Source organism: Rhamphochromis longiceps, linkage group LG15 (genome assembly GCF_057381845.1).
Source record: "Rhamphochromis longiceps isolate RC_006_pf linkage group LG15, R_longiceps_female_GT1.1, whole genome shotgun sequence".
In the NCBI taxonomy this organism is placed as follows: domain Eukaryota; kingdom Metazoa; phylum Chordata; class Actinopteri; order Cichliformes; family Cichlidae; genus Rhamphochromis; species Rhamphochromis longiceps.
The window spans coordinates 42,994,491-43,017,199 of NC_140571.1; the positions used below are offsets into that span (position 1 = coordinate 42,994,491).

The 22,709-nt window shown below is 41.6% G+C and overlaps 1 protein-coding gene across 12 annotated transcripts in view; it reads right to left on the reverse strand.

Annotated features, from left to right (window-relative positions):
- The window catches only part of ptprfa (protein tyrosine phosphatase receptor type Fa), a 376,185-nt gene that overhangs the window by 77,225 nt on the left and 276,251 nt on the right, over window positions 1–22,709 (reverse strand). For all 12 annotated transcript variants that reach the window (XM_085382136.1, XM_085382135.1, XM_085382137.1 and 9 more), the window contains 2 exons: window positions 22,318–22,511; window positions 877–994 (listed from right to left, as the gene is read on the reverse strand). In XM_085382136.1, the coding sequence (XP_085238262.1) occupies window positions 877–994; window positions 22,318–22,511 (312 nt within the window). The remainder of the gene's footprint in view (window positions 1–876; window positions 995–22,317; window positions 22,512–22,709) is intronic.

The following is a 22,709-nucleotide window of genomic DNA, read 5'->3' on the forward strand; positions in this document are numbered from 1 at the left end:
TTATTATCAGAAGAACAAAGACTGTTATTCAGACTAGCTTTTGAGTCTAAAAAGCTCTTTAAACCTGTGTTTTTGTGTGTGTGTGTGTGTGGGGCGGGGTTCCTAATGACCAGCAGGGGGCAACTCTTCTGGCTCCACAAGAAGTCAAAGTTGCAAAGACGCCTGTTTGCAAAATTCATTTTTCTGATGTGTAAATTATGGTGGAGTGAAACAGACAAAGTAAGGAATGCTTTTCAGAGGGGCTTTGTGTGCAGTGCTGTTGGACTCTTAGTACAATCTGCTCATTGCTAATGACATCTGGTTTAAAAAACAAGACCTGCTTCTCAGTATACTTGGGTTTACTTTAGTTCTTGTGAAATATCATCTGTCAATTCCAACTCAAAGAAGTCGAGTATGCTACAAATGCCTCTGTGTGTACTTGCCCCGCCCGTTCTATCGAGGATGTAATGAGTGTTGACTTGTGTTGACTTGTGCTGACTTGTGTTGACTTGGGGCAGCCAAGTATTCTAGAGTACATTTTGAGGAAAACTCAAAAGCAACAGTGTGAGCACCCAAAGTTGTGACTTAAGTTTAGAAATTTTACTGTTTCTGTGGCAAAAAGCAAGATTTCAAGATCTTTTATATAAGAATGCAGCTGTTTGCCTATTTGCAAAACCGTTTAAGAAGCTCTTTCAGGATGATACCGAGCTAAACGTAAAATGGAGCCAACATTAGCTCATATTATTATCAAAATCAGACAAACAGAAAAAATCAGACTACGCAGGACTAAAAAAACCTCCTGAAAGGTATTAAATGGAGACATATTAGAAAACAAGCAGGAATGTGATCAAGATATGGCCTCAGATTTGTTGTATTAGTTGTATGCAACACACACACCTGCTCCTGTGGTGGTGGCCACCTTGGCCTTGCTGCGAGCTCCGTCACCCTTGGTAGTATATGCAGCCACAGTCACAGAATAGGTTGTTTCTGGGAGCAGACCTGCTATAAAGGCCTCCTGCTCAGCACAGAGACACGGGGAAGAAAAGAGGAGGAGGAAGAGAAACGGAGACAAAGATGAAGAGAGGATGGAAAAAACAGACGAAAGGGCAACAAAATTCAAGTTGAGACAACAGCTTCAGTTCAATTGGCAGAAAATTTAGTGCACTGAGCAACTGAAGCACACAACACATGCATCAGCTTCACATTTCCACCACTCAAGGTATTCTGACATTTCCACACCACCCGAACACCAACCTGTTCACAACACTCCAGTATACCATCACTGCACATCAGCACCGAGTGCTACAAAAGGCTTTTGGAAACGAAGGTTCTTCAGAGATTGTTCCCCGTTTCATTATCTGTTTTTCTTTTATTTCTATTCTTCTTTAACTGGTAACTGCACAGATGCAGTTTATGGACGTTGAATCCAGAATCCTGATCTTCTCTTTGAAGAAACGAGTCATGAGAAGATAATGAAAACATACCTGCTGTTTGTCCAGTTAGATAATTCAAACTAGAACATAAAACCATTTTGTTAGTAGGTCCACCTAACCAGTGAGTGACAGCAACAAAAGAACGAGGCAGTCAATGAGCACAACAACAAGGACAAGCGATGGTCTCCTGGCTGATTACTCAGTGACCACCAACCACCATCAACCTCCGGCTTTCTAGCGATCTGATACGACAGCGTTATTTCTTGGTGTCCGATCCTGCATCAAGGAGCCAAAGCCAAAAGACAGATGGCGTCTGACAAAAGTGCGCTACGTAACACGATGCTGATGCTGCACTGCTCAGCCTGTTCATCTCACACCATACTCAGACTTGAAGATGCTGACGCTCAACCCAGCTGCAAAGCCCCACATCACATACAGAAGGTCACCTTCTGTCAAAGCCAACAAAACCATATCATTTACAAAAAGCAACGGTGCGACCGTGTGGTTCAAATCACAGACAACGAAAACATCCCCTGAAAATGTGGAGGACTTAGTGCCAAGGACCTGAACACAGCTCTCACTTTGTTTTACGAGGATCTGATGCCTTCCAGTAATCTACCCACAGAACATAAGCCTTCTCCAAGTATACAAAACAGTCACTGTCAGCAATATTAAACTCAAATGTGTTTTATGATAAAGACCTCTCAAAGAAACTCGTCTCAGGAGAATCTCTGCCATGCACATTAGGCTACATGTTCGAACGTGCTCGTCCAGCCGCGTTAATATAGCCACATGTACGGCCTGTCAACTGCCGCGAGTCCATGAAGAGGCACGAAAAAGGTCCACTTTTCTCAGATAGCAGAGGACTGCTTTCTACTCCTGAGTGCTGAGTGGAGCAGAGCTGCAGAGATGAAGGAGCGTGTGATGACAGAAAAATGGCAGCGGGAAAGTGGTGTAGCTGCGAGTGTGTGCGGGGGTTGATAGTTCCAGTAAAGAATGCCCAGTGGGTTCCATTTTGCCCATCATGACCGTGCCTCTGCCTACAGCCCAGGGGCTGCTGAGCCACAGAGATGTCACTGCAAATTAGCAAAGCGCTGCCAAAGGAAAAGGGGGGGTGTTCCAGAAACAACCACCACTCTAATTATTATTCTGTGGCAGGCAGTTTAATATCTACCACTGGATATTTAAAAGGGGTGTCTTCTGCTAATTTAAGAGCAGAGACGTACAAAACTGAATTCAGCCGGGGCGTAAAGAGTTAAGATGTTTCCCTCCTTCCTGTGTTCTCTGCAGGGCAAAGAAGGTGAAAGATGAGAGAGAAATGCGACTCATGTGAAGCTACTGAAGTCCTCTAAAAACCTCATTATTTTAATCTGCTGCTATTCCTTTCCACTTTTGTTGCCAGAGATTTTCTTGCTTTTGAAATGGGGAGAAAAAAAAATCAAATTGGTCTTTCATCTGTCTTTCAAACGCAGTGCGAGCAGGAGTCTGCAGGGATGAATTCCCAGGGACTGAACAGATGATACACTTTACATTAAGACATGAGACATCTCTCCTATGAGGGGAGCGTCTGCTTTAACGGGAGCCAATCAATCGGCAGTGACTTCCTGTGTGTCAGACATCAAACGCTGCTGTCCTCCACCTCCTTGTCTTTTCAACCTCCATCACCACTAATGTTGGGAACAAATCCACTACAAAAGCGCATTAGCAGTTCGCACACTGCGCGGATTCTTCCTCACATGAAGAGGGAAGGACACGTGTGCCTGATATTTCAGTGGATGCTGGAGACCCTTCAACAACACCCACAGTCAGCATGTTACATTTAGGAATTTGATCAATTTGATGCTTTAGATGGCAGCTAGGGAAGCTGAGCCAACAGTCTGCAAGCTTGTTAGCCATGGCTCTGGAAGCATACAGCTAGACCTTTGTTCAAGGGCTGGGCTTCCTTACCCAATTTAAACTGGACATGTTCCTCTTTGTTCTAGCAGTGGATGCTCATTAGACATGGCCAAAGTTTCCAATAAGGACATTTGTACAAGTAATCGCTGTGAGATAAAAGGTCAGGCTTCACACTGCTTTTTCCTGCTCAGTTTCACAATACTTTTTTTTTCTGTGTGTTGTCAAAGAGAGAGATCTCTTATGTGGTCATCAAGACGCTCTACTGCTCAAACCTTATGCAGCCAAACAGAAGAATGTGGGCTTAGGGTTGGGGGGGGACGGACGGACACAAGAACTAAAATTTGAAGCTGGGAATGAAAGTCCCTTTAAGCAATAGCCTTTCTGGCCACTCTCCGTTTAAGTATTGTGTAGGTTGCATTATTTATTACCCACAGTTTTCTGTCTCCAGCACATTCATCCGTCCACTATCATTAGCCACCTGTGCTGGACTGACGTATTGAACCGTTGCAGAGGGAAACTTGTGCTCAACAGTAAATGCACAAAGTATTTCTATTGCTGGAGCATTATAAGGTGTTCGTGTTGGGGTTTAATCTCTTAGAGAAACGACTCTGGGTTAATTGTGTAGAGTTTGAAAGGAGTTGTTCCTCGAACTAACTGACCCATTTAAATAAAACAGGCACAGCTTACTGAATAAATAAAATATGAAGTCGAAATAATTAAAACGTTTTAGAGACTTCTTTTTTGGTTTCAATCCAGTTAAAGGGAAAACTCATGCGCTATGAAAAATTTAATGAGTGTTTCAGCTTTGCTCTTCATTACAACAGAAATTGGAAGGATGGGTCTGAAATGAGTGTTCCCCCGTGGACAGGGCCTCTCAGGGGCAGATGTGGCGAGTGGCTCTTTCCACTGTGCAGAACTATGGATGGCAGGGTCATCTGAACGACTCGTCTTCACAGTTTAACACGGTTTGGCTCTGTGTGATGTCAGCAGAGAGGACATCATATCTCTCATCTCAGACGCACAGCTCTGGCCCGACGGTCCCTCATTCTGGTCAAAGCTTCTATTTATGAGGGCCAATCAAGAAGAAAGCTGGCTTAAAGGCACGATAGTCTTAAAAGTACATTTTGTAATTACTCTGTGAAGCTCTGAACCAGAGCTTTCATCGCTCGGTGGCATTTTACCATTTGGTAGTTAAATATGTTTAGAAATGTGCTGCTATAGTTTTCTTTTTAATCCTTCCAACATTTCCTCAACAGCTGCTTTTTCCCCTGATATTGTAAATAAAAATGTGTTGATTCCTACAAAACAAAACTTACAGTGACTTGAAGCGCCAACATGTGGTAGAAATTGGTATTACACAAAAGTGCTGCCTGGCCCTACAACAATACTGCATAGTTATTATTGTAGGCTTTTACTATACAAATAAAGTTGAACTGAATTAAAATGAAATTGAATACATATTTTAGATTTGCAGTGGTTCTTTCTGCACATTCTGTTGACTGTTCATAATTCTGATATGCTTGAAATTGTTTTTAATTTGAGTTTACCTGTAAAGTATTAGCAGAGAAGTAAGTACATGCTGGCAGGTAACACTAAGCAACCAAGGCACTGTTTCCACAAGCGCATACAAACGTGGCTTTTCGTTTAAATCCAAGAACCATATTTTATAAAGGTAAAAAAAAACAAAGAAACAATACAAACACATAACCACAAAGAAAAAGAAGCAGAACCACCGACTGTTGTTTTCACCCTGTTATTAATAAATGTATGTCATCAATAATGTACAGGTCCACAGAGAGCAGCCGGCGTGTTCTTAAATGTGAACTTTATTTTCCTTTGCAGTCTGTGCTTGTGGAGAGCTCCACTGTAATAACTGAGTATTTAATAAGTACTTAATAGTGAACAGTAGCAATGAAGTTGAAACCTAAATTAGTTTTGTCCCAAAAAGGATCTAAAAGAATCTAAAATGTTGCTCAATGCCGGGTTACACCGAGCCTGCTTTTGAAGAACTTCCTTCAGTTTATTTTCCATTAATTCTACTTCATTAGAAACTCACTAACAAGCTGTTAGCTCATCAATATGATGTAATATTATGAAAGGAAGCATCAACGCTGTGAAGAATAAGTGATGTCACTGTTTAGTCAGAGCACAGATGCAATACGTCTGACTGTGTCTACAGTCATTTACAGTGAGTCACCAGAGCACAGGCAAGGTGCACGACTGAGAATGCAATCAAAACGCATTTTCCACTTTCCCAAACTAACCACAAGAGGCTGAAAATATTTCTTTCAGACAGCAGCTATTGCAGAAACAGTGTCTGCTGATTCTAGTCTCTAGTATTGTGTAGTATCAGACCTTTGTCATTTATAAAAACAATTCTACATGATTTTTCAAATTGCAAAAATCAGTTACCTGCAAACGGTCTTTAAATTTCTCTCTGTCTCAGCTTCTAACAGGTTTGGACAAGAATAGGTGCACAAATGTTGAGGACCTCACTTCTTGCATGAGAAATGACGCAATAGGAGCCACAAAACAGCAGCGTGTTGTGTATGCACTGATTTGATGTGTCTGCCTAGTGCAAATAAGACAATCTTACACAGACTGTAAGTGAGGTCAAAGCGTGAACACATAGCCCACAGAGCACACACCACAGAGCAAAATATGTAAAAGAAAATCCATTTACAGCAGTACAAACTGAGCCCCAACTCCCTGTAATCCTTCATCAATAAGCCCCGTGCTTTGCACTACAGGTAGACACAAACATCTAGTTTACTCTTGAACTATGGGACTGTGTGTCTGCTGCACCAGTGCACAGACTTACAACACTATTGTGATGGGCACTGCAGAGAAGGAATGGAGCAGAGAGCTGGAAGGGAAGCACTGTACTTTTCATGCTCACAAACAAAAGCAGTATGCACTGATGTCTCTGTGGATTTGGATTGCAGAATAAACCAACAGCAGCTGCATTCAAGTAGAATAAATAAGCAGACACTCTTTATTGGATGGAAGGTAGCATAAAGCAGACGTCTGCGTTACACAGATTCCACATTCAATAAAATAACAATGTGATGTGAGGCAGCAGGAGACACTGAGCACTTGTTTGACAATTACTGCTGCAGAGTCTAGAATATTGTGTGTGTTCAGTAACAGTATGTCAGCTAAACAGAGATCCCTTTGCTGGCTCAGAAAACCAACAGTGAAACCACGAGCCCGACTTTACTTGCAGAATAAAGTCAACAGAGTATTTACAGCTGCATTCCTTCAAAGACTGGGAGGCTGTGATTCAAGAAACACACCAAAAAGACACCCACACCAAACATGTACGTGCACGCACACACATACAAACACACACTGTGAGCAGCTGCCACAGGTGCCACCCTGGTTTTCACCAACACATCTGTAAAGGCTGTGAAGGTTTACGCCACCGTCTGCCAGTCTCCTCTCTGACCCGAAAAGCTGTCAACTTATTAAATTAAATTAAGATTTGAAAATAGTCTCAAATTTTAAATCGTTACACATTTGTGATCATTTGTTTTAAATTATGAACAAAGGCAGTTCTCAGACTCTTGTTAGATTGGTTTTCCCTCTTGTGGATAAGAAATTTGAATTTGTTTGTTTTTTCAATATTCACATGTGACCTTTGGTCACTTTCACTAACCCTACACTTTTCACCACATTGACACTATATATGGTTTAGATTTGGAGTCCTCTAATATGGCCGTACGAGGTTGGGTTGAATTAAACCTATTAGCCTAATTAGCAAAATGCTGTCTGCATCTGTTGTGCAATTCTACAACATACTGATATCTGTGCAATAAATATACAGCCTTGCATTGGCATTATATAAAAATGTATTGCGATCACTCGAACACCTTAATTAACTAAACTGAAAAGCAGAGATCTAAGATATCTTGCTTACATCAGGTATAACTGAGAAAATGTTACTACTTGGTTTTGTAGCTGCCGAGCGCCATCAGGCTTCTTCTTCTTTAGACTGCTAACTGAAGAGAAAGGTAGGTGGAAAATAATTGTGTTAGTACCCACACAGAGATCATGGGATGCTGTGACAGAAAACACACTCGCCATAACCCCTGTCCACACAACACGCACTGTGACTACTCACGCAGTCCGCTGAGTCTTCATGAGTCCACTGATGAAAAACAGGGAGCGCAGCCAGAAGAGCAGAATGTTTGTTCAGCTCAGCAGGAACACTACAGTGATCAGGGACTGAAGGAGGAACAGGTGCCACTTTAAACTTCATGTGGAAATGGAGGTAATGTGTGAATAATGAGTGCTCTCCTCTGTAGTGCCGACTCATGAGGGGAGTCTGGCCCAGGCTCATGAGGGGCTCCAATTTAAGAAGAAGGGCGATAACGAAAACTCGTGTTTTCTTGCAAAGAGCTCGATTCGCTCAGGCAGCACATTCAGAGCCGCTGACTCACCTGCCAGATAAACCCAGTTTCCTCAACTTGGGGATGTGAATCACACACTGAGGCGTGCTCTAGGTTTGCTCTATTAAGTGCCTGATTTCATTCATTGTTGTCTTTGTTGCCTAGATGAATATTTATGGTGCTTTTCCAAAAAGAAACATAAATTTAATGAAATAATCCGTTTCTAGTGAGTTACTATGGTTTTTCCTGGATTTTACAGATATAGATGTATTCAGAAAAATAACTAAGATATGCAAAGCTTTTTTCAGCCATCGTTTACTTAACATTGATGGTTCTTCATCAATGTTATGGATCATTTAAAACCAGGTCAGTTTCATTTTAATATCAGACACAGCCATAGAACAAAATCACTTGCCATTATGCATTGTGTACATTATCTGATAGTAAATCTAGAGGCAGGTAATATTTTTACATTTTTTTTAACAAAGGGGCTATTGACCATTTTGATGAAGAAGTTATGGGAATGCATCCATGCACACTTTAGTAAACAGATCAAGTAGACAGCTGTAGATTCTGTTGCAGGTTTACATAGAACTCAGAGGAAAGACTTCTCGAAACAGCTGCAAACAAAAACCTACTTATAGATGCCCTAAATGTTCATTCAAAACTGAATATTTCCATTACTTGTGATTTTGTTAATCGCAGATTGTTCTCGTGTTAGTTACCACAGACATTTCGGATTTTTCCATTTTTAATGTCTATTTCAAATGACTATTTTAACAGTCATCCAGAGTTTCTAGAAAGTTACTATAAATGTTTTTCTAGTTTTACATCACAACCAGATTTGACTAAAAATCTGGAAACGTTGCGGTCTGAGAGCAAAGAGCTCTATGAAACTAGGAGGTCTTTAAAACATGACAAGAAGTTCTTTCCGTTGTAACACTGTGACATGAAAACATGGATGTTTACGTCTGAAGCTTGTGTGCAGTGATGGACAAACGTTTTGGCAGTGGCACCATAGCCCAGGTAAGTTTTTATTATTTGCCAATAGAACATTTTGACACTTATGAAATCACTGTGACTGTTCTTCATTTTATCACAGAAACAACAACAACAAAAAAGAAAATACTGCCCGTGCTCCCTCTCAGCCTCCGAGCAGATACACACATCAAACTCCTGTGTCACCACATTAACAAACTTGGGTCTCTATGCCACCCGCCCGGCCACCTGCTGCCCAGCAGGACCCCCGTCAGCTTTTTATTGCTGAGAGCTAAAAAACTAAGTTAAAAACTGAAGCGACAAAGTGTATGAAAAAAACAACTTTATGCCATTGACAAGTCTCTAGCCACAAATGTGCTGAAATCAACTGAGGCTCACATTTTCACTCACACTGTTACTAATATTAGAATTATTATTATTTTTGAAGCATTTTGTGTTGAATTGAAAGGAATAGAAAATAGAAAAATCTCCCGCTTGTGTTCTTTGTGCCACTGGATTGTGTTTCATGGTCAATAACTGATGAATCTGCACAAGAACCAACTAAACAACACCATGGGGATGGAAACTAGATGTTGCTTGAAAAAATTAAAAAACCTGCAGCACTACATCCATAGCCTGAACCAACTGTATCAGCAGTAAAACCGCATTGTTATTCCATCTGAACAATGCAGGCACCATAAACATAAGCTATGAGACAGACAATAGGGAGAAGGATTTAAATAATTTTATGTCTTGTATTGCTGGCATCTCCTCATGCTTAGTATTCTGCGCCATAAAAAAAGACTCATCTACACTTTAGATGTCATAGCTTTTCCCGAGGTTGTGCTCAGAGCAGAGACAGAGATGAAAACGTGTAGATGGAGACGCTGATGAGGAGACAGAAAGGATAAAGTCAAGATTAGAATTTGGTACCGATGTAAAGTTAAATTACATTTCACCTGCACATTCTGTTTTTGGGTGGTCTGTCTGTGTTTTCTTCTTCATTAATCATTTATGAAAGCAGAATAACGCCACTGCTGCACTCTGAACTGGCCTATCCGACAGTGGAGCATACAGAGGTGACTGCACAGTCGTGCAATTCGATCCTTAAGCCTTAAAGAAAACATGACCAATCAGCAATAACAGTGCTGACTAGGGATGGGTACCGGTATCCGGTGCCATGATGGCACTGGTTCTGACATAAACGGTAGTAACCAGACCGAAAAGCAGTGCAAAAGTCTGGCTGTACTTCACAGCAAAAGATGCAAACTCAGCAGCAACAAGTGCTTTAAGCTGATACTGTGATACTGTCAAAGGAGGTAACTCCTCGAATCTGATGAAACACCTGGCGACGCATAGCGTTTTGTTAAAAGCCGAGAAATGCGCCGTATTTGATAGCTTGCTGCGAGACCTCACACCGAGCACATCTACTGCGGGTGTGGTGCCTGTTATCGGACCCGGAGTTAGCAACATCCCCCAAAAACCCGAAGAGGAGAGTCCTGGCCCCTAGCCCTGCCAGTGTAGCAGAAATGATGAGGATGATGATGCAGCAGCAGCAGCCGTTCTTCTCTGCGTGAGTAGCTTAATGTTGTTCGTGTGTAATTTACGTTGAGTAGGCTAACCACGTTATTACATTAATGCATGTAAGGTGAACTAGCAAACATCATCATAGCTACATGCGGCTGTCTTCTTGTTTGATGGCAGATACTCCCTTCACCCTGGCCAAAAAGGCTAAAATGACCAAAGAAAAAGTGGAAAACAGCTAAACATGAGAGGTTTTTGGACAAAGTTTGTGTTCTCCATTCTTTAAGCACCGGCACCGTTTCAAAAGTACCGGTTTGGCACCGGTATCGGATAAAACCTAAACGATACCCATCCCTAGTGCTGACCTGTAAAATTCTGAACTTTCAACTGTTTTTAAAGAGTTTGCTTTCTACACACTATACAGCATGTCTTACCTGTGAATCTAAAACAAACTTAACCCAGTGCCGGGCCAATAGGCCACTCTCTTAATCTTTAGATTTGACATCCTAATATTGAATATTCACAACTGAACACAAGTTTCTTCAATAAAAACATGTGACTTTGAGTTAATCAGAGGAACTGATGAGCATACTGATGGAACACAGCATATATGGAAAAAGACTGAGAACATGGACTTGATGGAAATCCCTTCAATCCCAAAGGGAGCAATAAGATCCTTCAAGCTCCAGACAGACCAGCAGATGCTGGACATCCAACTGGGCATCAGGCCAGATTTACCAAAACACACAATATGTGAATATAACCCACACATTGTGCTGATAGGTGTGGTTAGTTTTACGGTTGTTTTCTGAGCGTTGCGCTGTTTTCTAAACACAGTTCATTTAAATATGACATGCTCAATCTTCCCATTGAGCCTTGCAATTAAGTCCAAGCTAAGAATAATTTATTAACAGGATAGGGGCAGCTTCTTAATTGTAATCAGACAAGCATATAAATATAGGTTAGATGTAGGCCTACAGTGGCAGTCTGGCAGAAAGGGTTGCTCTAATGAAAACAGGCTCAGTGTAGGACTGTAAACCTCCAGCATTGTTGCATTAAGACAACTTGCACCCTTTCAAGGGATAAAACAAACCAAATGTGCCTGACTGACAAAGGTTTAAACTTAAAAAACCTTCTACACTCTGGTGGTGTTGACATCACCACAGTTTTCTAAGCTATCTTTGTTTTGAGACAAATTAATCAATAAAAGAAATTGCAGATTTCATCGGGGAGATTTGCGCGTGGGCGCATCTATGATCTATAGCCCACTTACTGTCAAAGTGCATACAGCTGAATTTGTGCAGGTCCACCACTACAAACAGTCATGTGTTACATCACAGTCCGTGAGATGGTGATGAAAATGCTGTGCGCTGTCCATGGTCCTGAAATTATAATACTTCAGGTATTTTAATATTTCCCTGTTTATCTGAGTGTAGTAAACTGTTACTAAGGAAACACGTGTTTTTAAAGTTTGGTGACATTAATATATTGATCAGAACAAAAACAAGTCCCTTCTCTATCTTTTAGCCATTTCACTGTGGACCTCACCTGTCCAGGCTGGAAAAATCGTGTCACAGAAGACACACCTCTTTATTTAAATCAAGAGGTGCAAGAAGTTTTGTTGCAGCTGGTTCGAGGTCATCTGTGAGCTCACTGGTTATTTATGTTTTCAATCTTCTTCTGGCATCCGTTTTCTCCTGTTCTCTCCATTTTATTATGCATTTGGATAAACTCTGCCAAAAGACCCAGCAGAGCAATATCTCAGATCCAGACCACATCAGCTCTGCTGATTTCTTCCTCCACATCCAGTTTAAGTCTATTTAAGCTGTTTCAGGTTTTACCTGCAAGTCGATTTGCAACACACCTGCACTCCAGCCCCTCGTTTCCATGCGGTCTCTTAGGCTGCGTTCACACTGCAGGTGAAAGTGCATCAAATCTGATATCTTTGACCCTGTGCGACCCATATCCGATCATGGTCTGACAGTGTGAACGGCACAAATCCGATATTTTCAAATCCGATCTGGGTCACTTTCGTATGTGGTGCTGAATCTGATGTTTCAGAAAGCGACTGCTGTTTGATGGTCACGTCGCATTAAATCTGTCTTTTACGTCACCGACACAAGACAGACGCCAACTATCAGCGCCGGAGAAGACATCGCGAACACTTCCTGGCCATCCTGATGTCAGCGAAACTGTTGGGAAGACAACGCTGGAGAAACGTGAACATTTTCTTTGTACTGTATAATCTGCAGATTCTGACAGAAATCTGCAGCTATCCTTTGAAGCACCGCTCCTCTCAAACAGCAATAAGGATCATTATTAGGCCAAATGTAAATAACAAAATAACTTTATAATAAAGCAAAATTGGGAAACGTAAAGTCTTTACATTAAGGGCCATCAGTCAAACAATACTGTTGCTCTGGGTCTAAACAGAGCGCGTTGTGTGTGACGTCTTCTTTTGTGCATGCGGGCGCTTTGAGCGTTCACACTAGAGCGCATTTGCTGTCGCATTTTATTTGTAGTGTGAACGAGCAGACAAAAAAAATCGGATTTGATCAAAAAATTGGAATTGAGCATCAAGACCTGCAGAGTGAACGTAGCCTTATTGTCACATGCTGCTCTTTGCTGTGTGGGAGTCTTGCTGCTGCTTGTGAAGTTCCCACAACAAAGCCAAGTCACTAACTGACTAACACATCTCAGATATGTATGTTTTTTGCTTTCCTAATGTTTCTAATTGTCAGCTAACCGCAGATAGTATATTAGATAGAAGAGGAGTCATCATGTGTTACACCTACCTAATAAAGTATCATCTAATGTGGGTGCTGTTGTAAAAAGGTCTGTTTAAATCCTAACCATGAGCTATAAATCATTTTGGTGCCTAAACCTTACAAAGTGAATTTGTAAGGTTGCATTTAAATCACAATCTGTTCCTACAGCTAACAAAGTAAATGCTTAAGTCTGATTGTCACATGGAAATGAAACTAGATGCTGAGAGGAGAAAACAAACAAACAAACCGAATCCAAGTGTAGAACACAAAGCTTTGAGCAAGATCCCACCACCAACCCTCTAACCTTTTGGCTTTGCACATCTTTAAAACTCATAGCAACCACTAAAGAGAAGCTGGATCATCGAAGGACCAGGAGAGAAAAACAAAACTCTCTGTGTATAACAGAGAGCTGCAGGAAGAATTTAACAAAATTGTTACTTGTGGTTTTTTTTCTTGATATTCTCCAAAAAGCGACACAAACAAATCCTGATTTCCTTTTGATTCAAAACCTGAGTTCATGTACAGAATGGAAAACAATTTGCTATTTTTCAGAATGCACTTTTGGATTCCCTTGTGAAAGCCATGGGTACTGACCTACAAATTTTAATTAAACCTTATTAAAAAAGCTGACTCCTACACAAGCCGTTTGGGTATGTCCCACTGGGGAGACTCTAGAGATGATGTCTCTGAGTTAGCTTGATACTCCCTAAAAATAATGCTGTGATGAGGAAGGTTGGGCATCTCTGTTTAGACTGCTACCCCGACAGCACAGACGGCTACACATGGACAGAAAGACACATGGATGAAAAAGATTGCTGGCTCACGAAGGCCATCGGGACATTAATGACATTTCGCATGTGAATGTCTGCTTCAACAACTTGATTCAGAGGAACTGGGCATTGTGCTGAACAACCTGCTGAGTACCCAAAAATAAAGGACAAAGAGCTTCGCTTCCTCAGCTTCTTAGAAGAAATAAATAAAAGCCGATATCATAAACAATGTAAGCTGTTAACGATGGGGTGAAAATTACATCCATTCCCTGGCCAGAGTGCAACCCGAGCTCTAAATCACAGCAACATCCATTAAATAAAGCAGCTCGAAGTGGCCTCAGCATAGAGTAGCTCTCATTTTTTCATACAGTAACTGATGCATTACTGTATTCTACGCCGTGATATATCACTGGCTCTGTCAGTGAACTCATGATGGCTGGTTTCACAGCTATACTATATTTTAAAGCGCCTTGCTGGTCTACGGGTGGAGACGCTTTCTTCTCTCTGAAATAATCAGAATCCTTAGACACGGGTTTGAATAAAGGACAGTGATGAGTCTACCTAGATACACCGAGTATCATTTTTCGAGTCTTCTTTAGTCTTTATAACGTAAATTCTGTGCCTGCTTCCTTTGAGGGTTGTAATGGGAGTATCTTAATCTCTACATGTCCACAATAATCTGTGCACGCCTCTTCACAGCTGTGATATTCAGGCTTGCAGTCGGGTACTTGAGCAAAACAGAGGCAGGCAGCCGAGTATTACAGCAGACAAACACAGCATGCTGGCCATCCTCGCTCAACGGCAAATGATTTTATAGCTGTTCCAGCCACAGCCCCACGTGCAGTGTCATGAATAGTTGCCTGTCACAGAGAGGTGAGAGACCTGCTTGGGTTTAAATATAGCGATAATACATACTGGATGGCATTCAGCTGCATATGTGACAGGTGAAAGTGAGAGAAGTGGAACTACTGCTTGCTTTGTCACATCCTGTTATGTTATAGTCAGGTTGAGGACCTAGTTTCAGGACACAAAAGGGAAAAAAGTTTCCCTCAAACCACAAATCATTCGTTTTAGTGACACATAAAAACACAAGGAACCAGTTCACTCCTCAAAAGTGAGTAAATAATGTCAAACTGTAAAAGTAATCTACAAGCAAAAGCAGAGACGAGAAAGAATCTCTATAAAACCACATGTAAGAAAACCGGAGGAAGCAAAAAAAGCCGGAGATACACAAAGAACGCTGTTACTAAAAAAAGACAGCAAGTGGCTAAAACACTAACACACCTACAAACACACCAGACAGCAGGCACATCTGGGCCCCGCTTACTAGTTTTGGCACTTTGGGCTCAGTTACAGGTGTTCTGGGGGCCAGAAAAGACCCAAATGAACTGGGTCACAACACATCTGACATCCGTCCCATATCATGTGGCCCTGGAGTCAGACTGAAGAAGCCAGACTCACCTTGAGCCAACATCATCAATCAAGGTGAAACAGAGCCAACAGAAAGCAGCAGGTGTGGGCCACAACTGGGCCAAACCCTGAAACTGTCAGACAGCTGATGACAGAAATGTGGGCGCAGAGCTTCTGAAGCTGTTCAACCATCTGACAAGTTGGATCATCTCAATCATTTTCACAAGCAAACATTCACTGTGCTGTAAACAGAACCAGAGGCGTGTTCTTTGTAGTCACATCTATTTTTGAACATATCAAAGTCATTTAATCTGAGAGTGTTAATATAAAGACTGACTGACATTATTAATGTATGTGAGACTGTTTCCCAGTAATAATGTAAAACCATATTAATATCTTTAACACACAACGCCGTTAATGCTCTCATGTCTGTGTTTGCACCCTCACACCAGAGTGAAATGATCACACTTACAGATAAGGAGGCATCTCAGGCTGCGAAGTGTGCTACCCATGGTTTATTAAAAGTCTTGTCTGATGTTATTTCATTCCACTTACATTTCATTTCACTGTAAATCAACATTTGCATCATTACCATCAAAAAAAAAGAAAAGAAGGAAAAAAAGCAAAGAAAGGTGAAATGCATCTGTGATGATCATCGAACTCTGATGGAAATGATTAATAGAACAAGATCGCTGCAATAAAAAAAGAAATTATATTAAAAATTCCTTTACATAATATCCCTGTGGAAATGTAACGTCATCATCTGCTGCATTTGTATATGATTAAGTTACATTTCTCACAACACGCCTAAAGGGAGCAGCTGTGCAGTGTGTTTATTAGATGATCAGATATTTTGACAGGTGTCAGCGAACAGTTCAACAGCTCAAACTGGGAATCAAAAGGTCTTCCAAGATCAGTCAAATTCTTTTTCCCCGTGCTGTCCGCTTCATTGCATCTTGTAAAATGGAGAAAAATAAAAGTGCCATTGCTTGCTAACTGTGGTACTGTTAGCCAGCAGCACAATCTGGAAAGGTAGAAGAGTCAGCTTCATCCTCTAATGTACCTGTCAGTCTGCTGAAAACCAGTTACACTGATTGCAGGCAGCCCAGATAAGCTTTTCTCCTGCAAGAAGCAACAGCATTTCCAAAGGTATTTCCAAGTTAGATGTGATGATCACTGCAGTGTGTACTGGCTCTCCCACTGGAGGAATCTGTTTTGCCCTGACAGAATAATGCTGTGGAAATGCATATGTTGCTCAAAGGCTTAAAGAAACATGAAGGATGTTTGATGCAGCCATTAGAAGTTAAAACATGTGATTGACAAAAGTTTCTGGTTCCTTTTGCCTATAAGGCCAATATTTGACTGGTACTGTCCAACCACAACGTTAACACCACCCGAGTAATACTGTGGCTACAACAGGAGGGTTTAATGTTGTGTCTGATATTAATATAATAGCGTCCTGTCAACTGTCCCCGGGTGTCTGACACCAGGATGTTGGCAGTGGATCCTTTGGGTCCTGATAGGTAAGACCTCCATTAATCAAGCTTGTTTCAGACCTTTTTTCAAAGCAGACGTTTTGACATGAAATGGTTGGTAAACACAGGTGCTGCTAATCACATTAATTAAAGCACTGTGGATACTCCACACAGAACTATAAATCAAACTTCACTCTATGCAGTTCAACATGTCAACATGGTCAAAGGAGACTGCAATTAAAAGACCATGTTTAAGTGCTGTTATTGCTATAATGAACAAAGTGTTTGTCACAATACTGTGGGATGAAGACAGACTCCCACGCCATCGTTTCAGTTGGGGTCACTTCACAAAGCCCGATCCCGTCAGTCTCATCAATGACTAACCGTCAGTGCGACGATACATCAGAGTTTGGTTGGAGCTCACGGTGCAGACAGATAAATGAAGTTGCCATTTAGTTGTTGAATGGTGGCTGGAGGAGGTGGGACGCTGTTCACAGCAGGCTACAAGGACCCAGCGCAGCCTTTTAAAGAAAACATAGCTCCATTCTTTCTGCCAGTTTCCCAAGGGGGTCATTAAATATCCATCTTATCTTATTATTATCACCTAAACTGTCCTCTCGCCTTTCTTTAGCGCTCCTTCTAATTTGCAGTGATGGCAACCAATAGACTGACAAAGACAGATGAGATAGTGAGGGAAAGTGAAGTGATGACTGATAAGAACTCTGGAAACATCTCCTCCCACGTTCTCTGCAAAGCTGCACATTCTAGCTGACGTCACGTCCTCGCGTGCTAATGAGTTTGCAGAAGTGCACAAATCTGATTAGCTGCATACAAATATTGGGATTTATTGGTGTTGCAACTAACGTTTAAACTTAATGTTTACTGAGAAAACGTGTCCCCCGGTTGTTTTTATTGACCTGTATTTATGTTTTGAACACTGACAGTATGAAAGACTGACCGGATTTCCTGGTTTGAAAAACACAGTTGCATTTGTTTGAACAGGCACCGAGGGGCCGTCCTCTGGTTGTATAGAAGTCTGTGATGCTGAGGAAACTAATGTGTGTAATCCATTTTTAACTTACCTCAATAGTTTTACTTTGATTTCTTTTTTCCACTTCTGTGTCTGTCATGCTTCATTTCTTAATTTTGATCTGATCATCTACAGATTGAGGTATATACTCAGGTAACTGTAGTAATACTGTGAAAGGCCTGGGCTACTGGTTTTCTTCTTAAATCAGCTTTTTCAGTCACTATGTGATCACACATCACACTGCATTCAATCATCAGTTATTGTTAGTCTCTGGCTGTCTTCCACGGTCTCTTTGTTGTCCTGTCTTCCTCCCATTAGCCCCAACTGGTTGAGGCAGAGGAGCCTCTCCCCGAGTCTGGTTCTTCCACTTCCTGTTAAAAGGGAGTTCTTGCTTTCCACTGTTGCCAAGTGTTTGCACCTTCACCTTCAACCCATGAATTGGGCTTTGTCTGCCTTTAAGAGGAACAACCTCATGCATTGTTTCAGGAATCCTTAGAACATATCAAACAATAGAATTAATTAATCAATATGTCTGAAATCAGCTGTCTGCCTGTCACTAGGTAATGCAGCCATCTATTTAGACTTAATGTAAATTGTTTTAAATGGTCTAATTTCACACGGGTCGCTTGATGGCACTCTAACGCTTGTGTGAAAGACACTGGATGCTTATACTTCATGTGACCGTGAAGGCAGATGGTGAAAACAAAAACATTGTCTTTGGTTGAGTCTGGGTTTGTTTTCTCTGAGTACAACATGCAGAGATGAGCCACAGAGAGGTTGCCATGTCTTATCAAATCAGCCGATGCTCACGCTTCACAGCCATCAGTGCTGAGAGGGATAAGAGGCTCCTTCAAGCGTTCTTCAGCCATCCAAAAATACGCCTCACTGAGATCTTAAAAGCCGTGAGCCTGCCAGCAGAACAGCAACAGAGATGGAGGGAGTTGAGTCTAAAGCAAACAGCAGAGGCTTCAGAAGGCCAGGACAGGGAATGAGCAGCCAATTAAGGCTTTGGTCCTGCCTCTAAGCTGCCATAATTTGGCATGACTGAACTTATTTTGTCAGTAAGGTCTTTTTTGTGACAAAATAGTCGTCTGTACTGACTGTTGGCAGGCCGAGCCTCAGTGGAACAACTGAGGGATTTAAGGCTGCTTCGCTGGAGACAACACACAGCTCAGCACTCACAGCCGAGCTCGGAGACTTTCAAAAACACTGCTGTTTAGTTTCTGCTTACTGAAGTCACAGATGTAAACTGTTAACAGACTGTGTCACCTCGTCAGCAGCACTGAGGACTGGTGTCCAAGGACAAGGACACATGGGCTGTAAATCCAGCTGTACCGAAGCAGCTGGGATGGAGCTGGTTCTGCTGGCACAGAAATCTCAGCCCGCTGAAGTAACTCGCAGCACAACAGAGAAGAAATCCATTCATCATAGAGAGTGTGATGTCGATACAGTCATAAACTCTCTGCTGGGCAGTGTACTACATCAGAAATGCACGCTGAAGGGCCAGCTTTCTGTGAGCAACCAACTGCACCACAGTGAAAGTCATCCAGGAGATGTCATCTGAAAATATGTGTTGTTATTGCCATATTTAAATTATAGCAGCGGCTGAGTAACACGTCCGTGGATGTTTATCAGTATCAACACACAGAGCAGTGATTTATGCTGCAGGGGCAGCTTTCTGCAAAACTACTTTTCCAGCTCTCTTTTGTCTGTTTCAGTCAGTCCCTCACAAACACGACCCAGTGATACCCAAAGTCCGTTCATCCATCCCCCTGTGCTATTATATATCAGTTCTACAAAATCTTTTCTTTTGAACACATTTTAGTCTCTGAATTCTTGCCGCCCGGGCAGAGAGACGATGGCTTCTGCAGACTACTCTTTAGCTGTTGGGCTTGTTTGTTTTGGACACCGTAGTGCTCTGTGGCAGCCGGTGGTGTGGTGAGCCGAGGCAACAGAATGTCAAATCGAAATATTTGACATTATAACAAACGCACAGCAACTGGTTAAATAACAGCAGTGTTAACTTTGCAGCTGAGATGAGCACAGCGGGTGGAGGGGATACACTTTATTGACACACAATGGTGTGGTGTGGTCATCTAGAGTACACGATCACTTGTGACGACACTTCATATGTGGAGTGAGATTTCTAACAGCACTACAGAATGGCTCAGTCCAGTGGCTGAGTGGACAGTTTCAATACAGCTTCGATGTACGACTTTCATGTTACAGTGCATCTGGACTGTATCTTAGAAACAAAGCATCAATATGTATCAGACTTTTGCAATGACGTTTTTCATGCACACAGACAAGTATCGACTATTTTGTTTTGTTAAACAAATAAAAAGACTTTAAATGTATCTGCTGCTCTTTCTGCTAAAAATTCCGAACTGTAAGAAAATGTCTTTGTGTTCATAGTAACCATATGTTGTTGTTTTTTCACTCTTCTCTTGATTGAGAACTTTTAAAATTTCATTTTGGTCAAACATAAAACAACTCTTATACACAAACTTTCTCTTGACACAAAGAAGGAGAAATGGTCAGCGAGTGCTCGCGGTTATTCAGCATAGAAATGTTTGCTGGAAACCTGGTTGTTAAAAGGTTATTAAGGTTTATATAATTTATTATATTTAAACCGAACTTGAAATAACCCTCTGTATTTCACTCAGAATAGCTTGAACTGTTGTTATGATGCAACACAATAGACTGACTTCTTAGAAAGTTGGTAAAAAACAACAAGAAATGGCACACAAAAGTCCAAATGAAGGGTCGCAGCGAGTTATGCCCCTGACTGTGTGTGTGTGTGCGCACGTGTGTGTGTGTGTGTGTGTGTGTGTAGTGCGGAGGGTCACTCCACACACCGTGTGTTGATTCTCATCAGCATCACTGATGCCAGGGGGAGAGACTAAACTTATCACAGATGAGGCTTGAAGACAGTTCCTTAAAGAGAAGTGTGTGTGTGTGTGTGTGTGTGTGTGTGTGTGTGTGTGTGTGTGTGTGTGTGTGTGTGTGTGTGTGTGTGTGTGTGTGTGTGTGTGTGTGTGTTTAAAGAGAGGTTGGAGATGGCTGTGAGATGCGGGCCCTTTATCAGGCCTCCTGCCTTACACAGATAAGACAGGAATGCTGCGTATAAAGGAAATCAGGTGAGACGCTCCTCCAGGAGAACAAAACAAGCCGAGAGGAGAGGAACTGAGCGGCGCCTCCTCAGCGAGAGCTTTTAAACATCCACCCTGTGACCTGCTCTCAGTCTTTGGTGCAGTGATTTCATGCCAGTTGTTCGAGCAGTCGGCTTTCTTAGATATTCTGTGATGCATCTTTTGGAGGTGTTGCTCTTATCTTTTTCTTCTTATGTGTGTTCATGCCGTCATTTGAGACGCACGTGCACACACATGTTTTCTCATGTTCAAGTTATTTAAGTACAAATAATGTAAAAAGACAAAAATTTGTCTTCATGTTTTGGAAAAAGTGTTTTCAAGGTAAATAAATTTCAGTCTTTATGTAAAGAATTATGTAAAGTCGAGCTCGCTAAGCACTAAGTCATGTAGTGTTACCACAACAAAGACTTTCTGCAGCTGAAATGCCTCCTCCTCCTCCTCATCATCATCATCATCACCGAGGCTTCTGGTTAGAGAAAAGTAAATTCCTTAATATTACACTAATTAAAAATATGAAGAAGCACATGTTTGGTTGTGCAGATGATCTAATATGTCAGATGCCAAATAATTATTAATATTTGGGGTTATTTTTTCCCACTGGAGACGGGAATAAAAATAAACTGAAAAAAGAAACGTCGAATCCAATTATTCTAATGGAACAAAGGGAGGTACAGGATGAGGTACTGGATGCACATCCTTATTTTAGAAATGCTCCGATGTTGGGATCTGATGCTTTTTCATCACAGCAGGCTGCAGACCACACACAGCTGTAACCTGTTTATCCTTTTTCTTTTCAAGGAGAAGATTAAAATAATAATTTGCACAAATTATGTTCATAAACTTCCTGCTTCATAAACATTTTTAATCAACATTTATGATTAAAAATCTTTCAAAGTCATTTGGATTGTATTAAAAAGTTTTCAGTATTTATTTCTTTTTTAATAATAGCTCCTATATTTCATTATATTCTTCTGCTGTTTTAGAGCTTTGCAGTTCTGCAGATTTACTTAGTTTCCAGCTCTTTAAAAGTTCAGCCGCTAAAGAAACGACTTAAACATGTTTTCTGTCTAATGGCCATGAGAGGGCAAAACGTGCAACCCACACGCTGGTCCACCGTGACATGGATGCAGTAAGTCGCAGTAATCTGAAGCACCAGCAGAGGGAGATGTTTTTTTCAAGCCAACATAAAGTAATAACGGGGAATTAACACATGCACATACATATTAGTCTCACAGCTTAATTGCTTCTGATGATTACGGACTCTGAAACGTGCACCTCGTGTCTATTAGCAGGTTGGTTGTGCAAAGGTAGAGCATGTGAAAAAAACAACCTGTTACTGATGGGTGTATTTCTTCAGTCAATAGTTTAAAGACCAAAAAATTGTTTCCTGCCTTAAAACAATAACTTGTGTCAAATAAACTTCGGGGATCTGAACCAAACTCCCCCGTCTTCAGCTCTCACTCATTGTCTCACCCAGTCACATCAACCTGAATGACACCGTGTGAGAATACCTGGGCTTCAGGGAGGTTAACATCCAGGATGACCGGCTGGCCGTGGGGCTCCCCGTTCTCTAGCCTGGAGTAAACCAGCTGGTATCCTCTGATCTGCCCATGCTGCTTCACGGACAGCGGGGGCTTCCAGCTCACCCTGAGGGCAGTAGAGTTCAGGGCCTCTACCTCCACCTTCCTGGGAGGAGCTCCAGGCACTGAAAACAAATGAGAGAACACAAATTACATTTAGAAAGTGGAATGTTTGATTTTGTGCGTCTCAATAGGTAGGCTACTATTAAACCACGTCTTCATGAGACTGTATTAGCATCTGTTCCTCAGAAGCTGAGTATCTCTGCCTTACTTTGTACCCTTTACTATTTCCACAGTAACGTTTTGGCGGCTGAAAGATTTGC